Raw genomic sequence first — 13,125 nt, 5'->3', positions numbered from 1 at the left:
CTTACAAAATATGTTTATAAAGAAAAATAATATAAAAATAACTATGTGTTTCCTGCGGGAATGTCTTTAACAACGGTAACTGTATTGCTTCCGCGTTTTGAACAGGCGTGTGAACACGGAATGTGACGCTTGTTTGTAATTGTACTCTTTATAACACATTGGAATATATATATGTGTGTGTGTGTTGAGTGACATGAGTTTGTTTCTGCCTAAGCTGTCCTGTAAAAAGGAAGTCGATGAGGTGATAAAGAGTGTTGCAGAGAAAGTTTTGGTTCTGAGATTCGGGAGAGATGAAGATTCCGTCTGTATGGAGCTGGATGAGATTGTAAGCGTTTTAATCACTTTAATCAAACGCACGATACAATACATATTAAAAGCCGTGACCTTAAAATAACCAGACTGAACCGAGCTTGAACAGCACACACACTCTGTATTTACCTGAGTAAATGATGTTTGCACATCTAAAGGCAAGACAATGATTTAATTAACATTGCCACATCAATCTGTTTTTGTCCCCAAAGCTTTCAAAGACATCCCACGACCTGAGTAAAATGGCTGGTATCTACCTGGTTGACGTAAACAAGGTACCAGTGTATACCCAATATTTTGACATCAGCTACATTCCTTCCACTGTCTTTTTTTTCAATGGACAGCACATGAAAGTAGATTATGGGTAAGTGTATGTTTTCTGTAGGTTATGCTGTATAAACATATTCATAAAACAACATGCAAAAGGCGGCAAGAAGAAACTTTGAAGTTGCACAGATGGAAATAAGACTCCCACTGCATAGCAGTTTGATCCAGTCCTGGTTTTACTACAAGTTTAATGGCACACCTGTAGTAAAACCTGGAATGGGTGCTATGCAATAGGTGTCTTACTTCCTTTCGTGGCATGTTTACTTTATGAAGCTACTGTGAGTCAAATATGCAGGCATATTACTGTGTCTTAACTTTCTGAGTTACAGCTTGTTGACTGTCTCATTTTCTTCCTTAGGTCTCCAGACCATACAAAGTTCGTTGGAAGTTTTAAAACCAAACAAGACTTTATTGACCTAATTGAGGTAATTTACCGTGGGGCCATGCGAGGGAAACTGATCGTGCGAAGCCCAATCGACCCAAGGAACGTTCCCAAATATGACCTCCTCTATCAAGGAATATAGGTGCCAGGGGGCTAAACTTAATCAGATTGGACCAAAATGACTGCTGAGTTTGAAAGTCAGCACTTCTCTGAGTGGGAAACAACAAGTGGATAAACATACAAAAATGAAGCCTGTAGGCCTACTGACTGCCCACAGAACAGTTTAGTGGTCGTTTTCTAGCTGTTTGCACTGACTGTGTAAATGCAGTGTAATGGCTGGTTTCATCTTTTGACTATTAAACTGCAGTGTCTCACATCTACACCATTTTACACTAATTTTTTTGTAATCCCTTGTTGTCTATTAGTAAATGTTCCTAATCTGCAGGGATACAAATTACTAAAATCTTAAAAATGTTATAGATCAGGAGGCACATCTGACTTAATAAAGGGGATTCTCTTTTTTCCCCACAAACTCTGTTTTTGTTACACTGATAAGATTGTGCAGAGCTGATATTTACAAAATGGTAACAAATACCCAGCAAAGTGAAGTGTTGAATGCTTTGATATGCAGTTCCAATACATTTGTTTCTCTAGAGGATCAGTATGAATAAAATGTTTTGTGGGATGGTACAATAACCTGAGACTTGTTTAAAAATAATAATAATAACTGAACATCAGTTTGTTGTAATTGTGTTGAATGTAATGTGTGGTCTCGTAATATGGTTTGTAAGAAAAATAAACATTAAAAGCTTTGGTCAGAAGACATTTTTTGTTTCAGACATAGGAGATTTAATCTGGTTAAAAATTGTAATCAGATCGTGATATATGTAGAACATTATATATTTAAAATGTATTGCCGATTAAAATTTCATAAAGTGTTGTAACTCAAATTGCAGGTAATTTGTATGATAGGCGTATGAAAAATGTTCATCTGCATGTCCGAATTGACAACTTAACAGCTTTCACAAATATTTCAGTTGAAATATAAAGCATGCCTAGAGTAACAGCAGCACACAATGACCCCGAAATAAATTGTACGATAAAGCTTACTTTAGTAGTGAAATATGCTGAAATGTAGTTGGTTTGGGAGTTTCCATAATTCCAGTACTGTAGTTACACATAAAATTATTATTATTTTTTTTTTTGGAACTTAAAACAAATGCACTTTACAAAGTACTCATTGTTGAATGAAAAATTATTAAATGTTTGCCAAAAGCCAGTATCTGTCCCTGAATTTCACAACAAATGGGTTACTGTAATTCACTGCGCTAAACTCAAACACACTGGTTTTCATGCAGCTGTGATCAACAAATAGGTTTTTGTTCTGTCTTGTAAATAAATAAAGATGCCCACATTGATTTTTTAATTATTTATTTTATTACAGTTTGTTTTATGGTTACATACCCAATCACCAATACAGATACATCTGCATGACAAGAAAAGCAATCTCTGAATAAATATCCATAGAGCCCAGTGGTCAGCCCAAGTCATCAGCCAGCTGTACACAAAGACAGCAATAGGAGGGATGTGTGATCATATTATAATTTAGCCAATCACCTCATTGCCTAGCACAGTAATGCTATCTTTCCCTCATTCTCCCTATGTAATATAGATTCCAGTGCACTCAGACCCTCAAAATGGTGAAAATCCCCCAAATGCTGTCTTGGCAAGACCCTGTTTGCTTTTGCTCCTGGTGACGATTACAGCACGTGAAAAGGGCACCTTGTTCTTGACCTTCAGGGCTCTGGTGAAGAATCTGAACACTGACTGTAGGCAGATCCAGGGGGCAGACTCATGACTCTGTGTGCCCGCTGACACCTGAGGACAGTCCACCTTCACGAAGGTCACGGGGCGGTCAATGGGCCTGGAACTGAGCACCCACTTGCGGCAGTGCCTCTGGATCCACTCCTGGGTCTTCTTGTCCAACACCTGGTGCCACATGTTGTGGAGAGAGTCAATGAAGGCTACAGCATAGACCTTGCTCTGAACCTCCTGTCGCCGATGAAGCAGGAGGTCCACAAAGACCAACCCCCCATACCCGTGGGCAATCACAGCAACATGCCTGGCCACGCATTTGGACACAAAATGGTCCCAGATGTACCTCACATGCTCTTCCGGAGTGCTACTGCACCTTTTGGGGATCCTGAAAAACTCCTTGTCTTCAGGATCTGCAGGGCTTGGAGAATTTGTACTTGTGTTCTGAAGGTCAGTGCAGTATTCCTCTTCTACTTTGATCTCAAGGAAGTTATCATTGGGGTTCATCACAATCACTCCACAGGAGTCTCCCAAAGCCTTCTTAATGAAGGGGATTTGGCTGCCTTGCTCTAGCCCACTGTGAACTATCAGCTTTCTGCTCCACTGACCAGCACGTATGACTCCCTGGTCTTGGATCAGAACCACCAGGCCTTTCGGGTTGTCTAAAGCCCCGGGGCTCATAAAGAAGAGACTCTTGGGCTCGTTCTCTTTGGCGTCCAGAGGAATGTAGACCCTTTGCAGGTGACACTCCCCCTCCAGAAGCCTGTAAACGTGCTCTGTAATGACCTGCCCAAGGGCTTGGTAGCGCTGGTGGTTTCTTTTGTATTCACCTCTATGGTAGTTAAACACAAAGGCTTCCTGGGTTTCCCTGTGTCTCAGCTGGCCCTCTTGGTTAAAGCAGTATTGGAAACCCACAACCGCATTCTCCATTTTCATCCTTTTCACAGGTTCCATTTTGGATCTAGGAAAAATATTTTGAAAAATGAAAACCATTGCAGTTGACATTTCAATGCCATAAAATGTAATTAAAGCCTTTTCGGAAACCAAATTGTAATATTGATATTATATATTATTATATATAGATATATATATATATATATATGATATATGTACTGAACTATAGGTGACTGAAGTGTCCTGAAATAGTTATCAAGTTTGACTTTAGTTATCTAGTTGAAGTGGAGTGCTGAACTGTAGTACTGTATTGGCAAAGCCCAAGCCATAGGGAACACAATTGTACAATAAAAAATAGCCCATATGAGCAACCACATGCTTAATTAACACTCTGTATTGTTAACATGCATAGTTAGTAAACTATGTTATATGGGCTTCAACAGCACCCCCTATGGTTTTTTTTTTTTTTTTTTTTTTTTTTTTTTAATTTTCTCATTACTGTATTGAGTTCAGTGCAGCTCTTTAGATCCACTGAATAGACCTAAAAATGCATTTAAATTGCTTTTATTTGGAAGGAATGTGATCAGATCGGATGGTTAGCTGCACTAGGTTCAAGTTTAGATTTGGAATCTGCAGCTAATTTCAGCAGTAAATAAAACAAGTTTAAAATCTGTGTCAAGTCAGAAACAGATTTCCAAACTACCTGCTGTTTTTGTTTTTGAGTAGGAAAAAGTCTTACATGGGTCAAAGTTTGTCAAAGATTTGAATGCAAATACACAGAAATACATGCAATGGAAAAATACACATTGCAAGACTACCAACATAACACAAATTAAATTAATACAAAGTGGAGCCAAACTTTTTGATCTAAATGCAGAAAGCTAAGCATTAGGTTACACTGGCTTTGACATGAAATTAGCCACCTAAGGGAGCCTGGAAAGTTACAAGAAAGTAATAGACAAAGAGAAGGAGATGGGATACCTTTATTAAAAATGTGAACTAATGTGACGCTGACACCGAAAGGGTGTCACCACCTTCTACAATGTACCCATGTTAACATTTATAAGAGTTTGTCGTAGAATGCATTCTATTATTGTGCACCCAGCCAATATTGGATTGACTGTCCAAGCCCTAGACTGTCTCATGAAAAGTAATGGTTCTCCAAAATGTCAATGAAAGTCTGTCAATATTCGCAAGAACAAGTTTCATTAATCAAAAATAATAGCCAAACTGCCACAAGTTAACAATAAAACATGCACTATTGCATGTTTTGCAATAATTTTTGCAGTATTCACACTTAAAGGATATCTATTTAAAAAATGACCAAAGTATCATAGACACTGCTTCAGTACTGACTGGAAAAAAAAGGTCAGACCCTGCATGTAATCAAAATTCCATGAAAACACTCGTTTTGCTTCTTCAACAAATTAAAGGATTTTGAGACTTAACTCTAAAACTATATTTCTAATTCAAGTAGAAACTCAGCTTCTAAATGAATATTATACTAATCGACATAAGAAAGTTATAAGCATGAAAACAGGTTAACAGTCAATGTAACGTAATATCTAATACTGTGGTTACTCGGATTTAATGGGTAATTATTTTACCTGGCCTAATATTTGTAAAAAGTGTAAGTTCACGCGTGTGTACCTTCGATCTATGGATAAGGCCAATTAAAAAGTAATGCAACAAATGTGATCGTGTTGAGAATCTTTATGTATGTATTTATTTATTTATTTTAAGAAAAGACAAGTACAGTATTTAGAGGAGACGCAAAACTCACCAATCAACCTCTTTCCCCCAAATGGCATTTGATTCGGGCTCCTCTGTGGGGTGTTCTTCTGCCTTGGAAAAAATCAAAACGTTTTATCTATTTGTATTACGTTTATCTTGAAATAACATGTCAAAACATATTTTCACACAATATATAGAAAATGAATGTATTGAAGTGGTTCAGGGACCAAATACACTCTGAAGAAAACAGAAAAAAATGAACGACTACCGACTTCCCCACCCCCTCCGTTTATCACTGTTTTGACTGGATACACCCTCTGCAGTTAAAATAGTTCACCTGTTTTTTTTTTTTTTTTTTTTTTTTTTTTTTTTTTTTTGGTTTTTTTCGTACCTCCCTCCAAAAACGCAGTCTTGTCCATTTAACGGGAGTAGTAACGGCTCCTTGTAATTTAAGTGGTCCCCCTAGTGGTAATCTGATGTAGCATCGTTACTATATATAAAATAATATAATAAAATAATAAATAACAACTGTATTTATTTGTGCCTTTCATTTAGTTACACGGAGCTCCCAACTCTGCTACAGCAGTACTTTTTAATAACATTTCTGGTTCTAATAATAGGTAAGAATGTAATTGTTCTTAAAACATCGGTTAATTTCTCTAATAAGTAGCCAAACTTCTATTTAACTTTTTTTTGTCCTTTTAAAACTGAATGCTGTTCGCAGGCAATTGGTATTGCCACCAATTACCAAATACTTTTTTGTAGGCTAAAAGTGCAATTAATAATTTTTTTTTACCCTTGTTGCCGCAAGTACCATTACACAAATCCGTGTAGGAATTGAAGACGCAGTTAGAATTGATAGATTTTATTGGCCCACCATATACAGTGGAATATGTAAGTTTTCAAGTATAGGCATTTCAACTGTTTTTTTGTTGTTGTTGTAAAATGTGTTACAGTAACTTATTGGTATTTCTAAGACTATTTGAATAATATGACTTTGGCTAAATAATTATGCGTTTTATCACCTACAACTACCACGTGGTTGTATTTTCTGGTTGGGTGTTTATTTGTAAACAGGTTTATACATGTTTTATACATGTTTTATAAATTGACACAGAATGACAAAACACGCAGACGAGGATGTTTGAAAGGGATACAGTTCACAACATTATTATCAAGGCCATTTGTGACTACCGGAAGGAAGCTGGATGTTTAACAGATGACATCCGGTAAAACAGGAAGTGATTTTTTTTTTTTAGTGCTATCTGTTTTTGAGAATTTGCTGTAGCATTTTATGTATTTTCTGGCAACTATTATTATTATTATTATTATTATTATTATTATTATTATTATTATTTGGAATACTGTCACGTGGGGCAGTTGCTGGTTGCTTTTGCGAAACTACAACCTGGTAAGTAGAGGAATATTTATCCCGTAATCGAGAAATAGTATTATTTTTAATACGTACCATAAAAAAAGTCGATTCATGTAAGCTGGATACAGTAGGGTTCATCAGCACATGTTGCATTTTAAATGGAGCCATTTACGTATTATTTTGGTTGTTACTTACTAATACTTTAAATAATAAAAAACAACAATTGAATTAGTCAGTTTATAACACCTACCGGTATTCTCAGATGTTATTTGATTTAATGCAGTTTTGTGAACTGTGCATTGGTGTAATTAATGTATCTTGTACGTGTTGTTAAAGTGCAATTTCTGACTTAGTGCAATGCTCCTTTGTTTTTGTTTTGGTATAGACACAAAAAGGCCTGATGAGAAAATGTGTGTGTGTGTGTGTGTGTGTGTGTGTGTGTTTTTGTTTGTTGTTTTTTTTTTTATTTTAAGAATAAGACACGAGCCATTATACACAAGAATGTGCTATTTTCAAATGAAAAAACAAATACATACACATTTTTGTTGTAGTGGATCTCTCATATTTACATATTTTACCGATCATAAACCGATCGTAAACAACAGAGGCACCTGGGCAAGCACTAGAAAGGAAGTACTGTTTCTGTAATCCTGAATTATCCATCAGCTCTACAAAAAAAAAAAAAAAAAGACGTCAATTCATATAAATACTATATATGAAAAGGTACCTTTCTGTATAGGAAACGTTCACTCTGACGTTTACAGGTAGATCCACCATTACAGATGCAGTTCATTACATATTACGTTAAACGACATAATCTGCATATGGAAACTAAACAGCCAAAGGAGCATCATTCCAGTCACATGGCAAAATGTGTTTGTAATGTTTCATGTAGACCTAGACATATAAAAATACTGCAGATGGTATTTGAAGCAGATTGCTTCAAAGTTGTCCACGGCACTTACATTAAGACTAACTTAACGTCTCGTTTGACAGGTCAGAGTGCTGCTGATTTTGAGGATGGGGCACTCCGTCTGATTCCCCAAAACCTTCTCCACATAAGGTTAGCCTCTTAACAATATATATAAACAGAACACAATGGAATTTAAGTAATGAGTTGAAACTCACCAACTATAGCCCCCCCCCAAATAAATAAATAAATTGCAATAACTACATATTAAGCCTTTAGTTGCTGGGAACAAACATGCCTTTATTAAAGTGTGTCTGTTGCAGATCTTACAGCTTTTGCCAGCACATGAGAACATCATGTACTGATTTTTTTCTTTTACATGTAGCCTGCGAAGTGTGTATTGGTAGTTGCTAATCCAGTGTGAACAGTAAATGGCATGCCTGTCATTGTTCAGGTTGATACACGTGATGCAAAAGTTAAGTGTATTTTTTGTGCATAAAATAGGAAACCACTGTTGAGTAGCACAACTCTGTTATGAAATGCAGCTGGAGTCAAGATAAGTTCTACAAGTTTACATCAAGCAAAAAAATAAAAAATCCAACCTAAAAGAAGCCAAGAAAATAAACTATTGTGTACTCATGTTTTAACTTTTATTGAGATTTTATTGAGAACTTTTATTAACAACTTGCTGCTCTAGAGTATGATATTTGAAGCTGTAATAAAAACGCAGATCAGAAACAAAGAGAAACCAGATTGAAACTTTGATGCCATTCTGCCGCAGATACAATGTCATTTGCTTCCTGCAGTGTTTACTGGTGTCATGGAGCCGAACAGCGTGCTCACTCTGTCTCCAGAACTGGACATAACTGAACCCCACAAGGTAAGAGGCTGTGACACTGCTGTACATCTTGAACAGTTCAATTAACAGACAGTCAACCCTTTCAGTCTAACATTGCAGGTAACGTTCCCCCCCCCCCCCCCCCCCCCCCCCCATAAATAAATAAATAAAATAAAAAATAAATGTGTGTGCAAGTTTAAGAAAACAACACCATCATTCTTTTAGAACAAAGCACACGCATATGCCTAAAATATTACCTCCCAACCATTATCTTGCACATCATTTTTTCAATGAAGTTCCATTAGATGTGGTATCCAGTGAACATTAACTGTTTCAGTGCCACATTGTTTTTAACCTCTTTTTCACATTTCTGTTTTCTGTCATGTTTACAGACCATTCAAACTGATATGACACTCTCCTTGGATTATGCTACAGTGCCAGGAATGCTTTGTTTTTATGTTTCGTTATAAACCAATTTTTTGGTGCTTCAATCACTGTACTTTTTCTAAAAGTGCATGTTAGTTTATTATAATAATGCAATTCTAATTTGCTTCAGATGGCAGTAACTTTCAGAATACCTAAGAGGAAACCATCTTCAGACTCAAAGTGCATGCACATGCAGTCTCCTTTGTCACGCCTTTCTAATTCTGGATATGGAAGTGATAACAGCTTAGATAAGGTAGGCTGAAGTTCAGATCGCCCTCGTACTGCAGGGAGGTACATCCTTTACCAACGGAGAGCAGGTGCCACATCGAATGTCGAGAGTGGATATGCATGGTGTGGAAATTGATGATTTTGTTAAATACGATCACTTTAATGACTGGTTGTCCTTCTACTGTACTATTCAGTTATATCAAGTGTTGTTGCGGTCCACTGATCTGAACACCTCTTCCTGACTATATACGGTACGAATCCTGCTGATGTTTCCTCTCAGGGATGTGTCATTGACACTATTGTTAACATAGCTAAATACATAAAAACAGTGAAAGAGGTCTGGGGTTGAACATGTATTAGTTTTGCAGCGGCAGCATTAAGGTCTAAAGCTCTTTATATCATTTAAATACTGTAGATCCCAATGAAGGGCTTCTAGTCTGTGGCATGGTCAATAATTTAGTCTTCTCTGTTCAACAGGTGTGTTGGAGTCAGTCCCCTAATGATGCCAGAAGGAAAAAAGACTTGCCACCTTTCAACAGAAGTAACATTTTCCTCAATAATCAGGCAGCAAAAAACAGAGCGGCATGGGCCTGGTAAGAGAGTGGTATTAAAGCTAGCAGTCCCTTGCTATACTGAGTTTCAGTCTCTTTCTCCCTGCAGTCCACTCTTCTTCGGCGTTTAATAGAGACCTGGCGTTTATTTACAGTATTTGCCAGCAGACCCTGTGCTTTGTGGAGACTGAGGTTTTACGTTATATACATTCTTTTGTATTGCTGAAAGAGTTAGATGAAGCTTAAGGTGTATCTTGCAGGTTTTGTTTATCACTGAAATTGATGCAGCAGTGTATGTTAAGAATATTAGCATTATTATTATTAAAAACAAACCCAGCTTAAACAGTTGCATAGTTCAAGTTAGATATAAAATGTTATAGCTAATTTGACATCTGCACTGTTTTAAGAGCTGAAAACAAATAACAAAGTCTAATTAAGCAAATTATCAGACTGACAGGGTACCACCATACTGTGATATAATTTGTGATAAAGAATGTCCTTAACAAGTTTTGGTACAATTGGATAAGCGACTCTCCTAGAGGTGTAAAAAAAAAAAAAGTGTGACATGCAGACTTGGCCAGACAGACAGACAGCTTCTATATACCCCCAGATTACGACAAAATGTGTTGAAGTATGTACTTAGAAAGTTTAATCATAATTGGACAAGCAAGTTGATATATGTAGACTCAATCGTGCAACACATGTACACCTGCCTAAGAGACTTATATTTATAAAGAAAACAAATATGGCCCAAAAATGTACGAAACAGCCAAGTTAAAATACAGGGTTCAGCCAACCAGAAGCAAATAAAATCGACAAGAACCTGAACTGGTATCCAGTACTGGGACCTAAAAACTGGAGTGATGTGATGCTATCTCTGTAATGTAAATACAGCCTACTTTAACAAGGATCAATTATAGATGTCCTATTACTACAGTTGATCCCTTTTTACTATCTTTTTGTAATAGTAGGTTTCAAGTAATTAATTTAAAATATAAAAACAAAACAAATTCTAAAAAGGGAACAATCTTCCAGTATGTAATTCTTTCCCGTTGAGTTAGTAAATAAATTAATGTGGTTGAGTTCTGTATATTACACCACAAAGCCTGGGAGCCTCAAACTGGTTAGCCTTGTCTTTTGCAAGACATATGGTATGAAACTGGGGGAAAGAGCTCTGCAAATTCTGGTTGTTCCACATACAGCAATGTTGTTTGTTTATTTCTTTTTAAACTACTGTATAAAAGGCAGAAACACATTAGCAGTAAAGTAGGATGTCCTTGGCTCACCGCGCACCACCGACCCCTGTAGACTGGCCAGGTGCCTGTGGGCTTGCCTGTAAGCTGCCTAGGAGCTGCGTTGTCCTCCGACGCTGTAGCTCCTGGGTGTTTGCATGGTGAATCCGCAGTGTGTAAAGAAGCGGGCGGCTGACGGTACACTCTTCGGAGGACAGCGTGTGTTCATCTTCGCCGCTCCCGAGTCAGCGCAGGGGTGGTAGCGGTGAGCTGAGCCTAAATAATTATTGGGCATTTCAAATTGGGAGAAAATAACAAATAATTGGCAACGACTAAATTAAAAAAAAAAAAAAAGCATTGTGTTATTCTGCCCAAACCTGTGTTGTCCTAGAGTTACTAAAATGTACCATCTACAGTGTGGCTAATAATTTTTCAATGGGCTAATATTAACCTGATACATCAGAAGTTTGATCCTATGCACAGAGCATGCATTGGATTTGTGCATCTCTGTCAGTAATGCTATACAAAACACACCTATGAAGCATCCCGAGTCCTGAGCACTGTATTCTTGGGTTGTGTCATACTCGTCCACTTCCTGGTCCTCTCACAAAGGGAGTGTTGTATCCTTCGATTCCAGCTGTCCCTGACCTTGCCAAAATGCAAATATATGTACCTGCAATTCATAGGTCCATCGCTGAACTCTGTTGCCGGGGTTAATGACTGTTACAAGTGATCAGAATGAACACAGTTGTGCATAGTGCAACTCTGGAATACTGTCATTTATCAGACGGATTTATTTTTTTCTGCATAGAAAAGCTGTCTTTGGTTTTAACAGTTGAGGCTGGCAAATGTGTATGATGTAAAAATAAATAAATAATTAATGCACACATCTTCCACCAGATGGTGCTCTCTCTATGTAGCACAAAGCATTATGCTACCCTGATCTATTAGGTTTGATCTCTGTTCTAAAGCAATGGTTGTAAGTATGATCATGGAGAGTGTTGCCGGAAAGAGGTCATGAAGTACAGTAGGATCTATTTTATACAATTGCACAATCAATCAATTCATTTTATACAATTGCAACTATAGGTACAAACTTGGTTACTGCTGATTTTCAAGGAAACTTGCTAAGAGAAAACATTTAATTAAGCACCCCTCTAAGGGGAACATTTATGAGTTTGCAAACCTGCTGTTGCTGCCGCACCTACTATGGCTAATATCGCAAAACCATTTCAGCTGGCAACTTCATATTTTCAGTGTTGTTTAGATTTCACCACAGAGTTTAATGGCACCTTTCACTTCAACCTTTGACCTAAGATGGCTGCAATAAAATAACCAGAGGGTTAACATAGGCACCACAGTAAGAGAAGAAACATGACATACAGTACTTACTAGTTTACCGGTCCCTGTAGTTTAGATACCAACTTATAAAATACTTAAATAAGTTATTTACTCCTTATGTGCGATGTGACTGCGGTTTTAGTTGATGTTATTTCTGGAAAATTACACGGTTAAACACGCCCAACCAGAAAAAAAAGACAGTCTCAAGAAGCTATATCTTGGAAACCACTTGTACATGGGCATTATTGTTATGAGATGCTGTTGTGCAACTTGGTCTGAATTAAATTAGTTTGTGGTGTTGTCATAATTATATATTTTAATAGTCACTATGGTACTATCATTTTGATTGAATCCAGAACGCTGTGGATATAGGTCATTGTGATATAGCTTTTCTTGGCACTGACACCTCTAATGTGTTTACTTTAGCAGTAGGTCTGTATGTTACTGACATACCTTGTATTTATACAGCAGGAATTCCAAAGTTGCATTGACGGATGTCTTGCTGACTGAAAAAGGGCGACATTATTTAAGCAGACAGCAAAACACTGATTGTAGTTCGACACACACCGACCGGTCTAACTCTCAATCACCCCCACCCTCCTCTTCATGTGAGATATCAGTGCAAAGCATTGCACCGACTGCAGCTCGTCAAACCTCCCCTTCAAAAAGGTATGTGATTTGTTGTCAGTGGCTGCGCAATCTAGTGGGATGGCAAATTCTGCAGTCCAGTGCTTTGCTTTTTTGGTACTTATTGATCTAATAT

The 13,125-nt window shown here is 37.3% G+C and overlaps 3 protein-coding genes across 4 annotated transcripts in view; 2 read left to right on the top strand and 1 right to left on the bottom strand.

The window, feature by feature from the left end:
• The first annotated feature begins 73 nt into the window (after positions 1 to 73).
• txnl4b (thioredoxin-like 4B) lies at positions 74 to 2,425 on the top strand. Its single transcript, XM_041271776.1, has 3 exons — positions 74 to 325; positions 522 to 673; positions 995 to 2,425. The coding sequence occupies exons 1-3, from the start codon at positions 194 to 196 to the stop codon at positions 1,158 to 1,160; spliced, it is 450 nt and encodes a 149-aa protein (XP_041127710.1). The 5' UTR covers positions 74 to 193; the 3' UTR covers positions 1,161 to 2,425.
• Positions 2,426 to 2,515: 90 nt separating this feature from the next.
• LOC121328168 (putative protein FAM172B) lies at positions 2,516 to 5,687 on the bottom strand. Its single transcript, XM_041272716.1, has 2 exons — positions 5,511 to 5,687; positions 2,516 to 3,794 (listed from the first exon to the last, which is right to left on the bottom strand). The coding sequence occupies exon 2, from the start codon at positions 3,785 to 3,787 to the stop codon at positions 2,711 to 2,713; it is 1,077 nt and encodes a 358-aa protein (XP_041128650.1). The 5' UTR covers positions 3,788 to 3,794; positions 5,511 to 5,687; the 3' UTR covers positions 2,516 to 2,710.
• A 1,045-nt stretch (positions 5,688 to 6,732) lies between these two features.
• The window catches only part of LOC121327981 (sentrin-specific protease 7-like), a 31,891-nt gene continuing 25,498 nt past the window's right edge, over positions 6,733 to 13,125 (top strand). The window contains exons 1-6 of one of the 2 annotated variants that reach the window (XM_041272381.1): positions 6,733 to 6,872; positions 7,833 to 7,899; positions 8,553 to 8,626; positions 9,141 to 9,263; positions 9,716 to 9,831; positions 12,831 to 13,031. In XM_041272381.1, coding sequence (XP_041128315.1) covers positions 8,567 to 8,626; positions 9,141 to 9,263; positions 9,716 to 9,831; positions 12,831 to 13,031 — 500 coding nt within the window. In that variant the 5' untranslated portion in view covers positions 6,733 to 6,872; positions 7,833 to 7,899; positions 8,553 to 8,566. The remainder of the gene's footprint in view (positions 6,873 to 7,832; positions 7,900 to 8,552; positions 8,627 to 9,140; positions 9,264 to 9,715; positions 9,832 to 12,830; positions 13,032 to 13,125) is intronic. The other variant, XM_041272382.1, reaches the window with a different exon arrangement.

Source organism: Polyodon spathula, chromosome 15 (assembly GCF_017654505.1).
Source record: "Polyodon spathula isolate WHYD16114869_AA chromosome 15, ASM1765450v1, whole genome shotgun sequence".
Lineage (NCBI taxonomy): Eukaryota > Metazoa > Chordata > Actinopteri > Acipenseriformes > Polyodontidae > Polyodon > Polyodon spathula.
The sequence above is the reverse complement of the archived record's forward strand: the minus strand, read 5'-3'. Positions and strand labels throughout refer to the sequence as shown.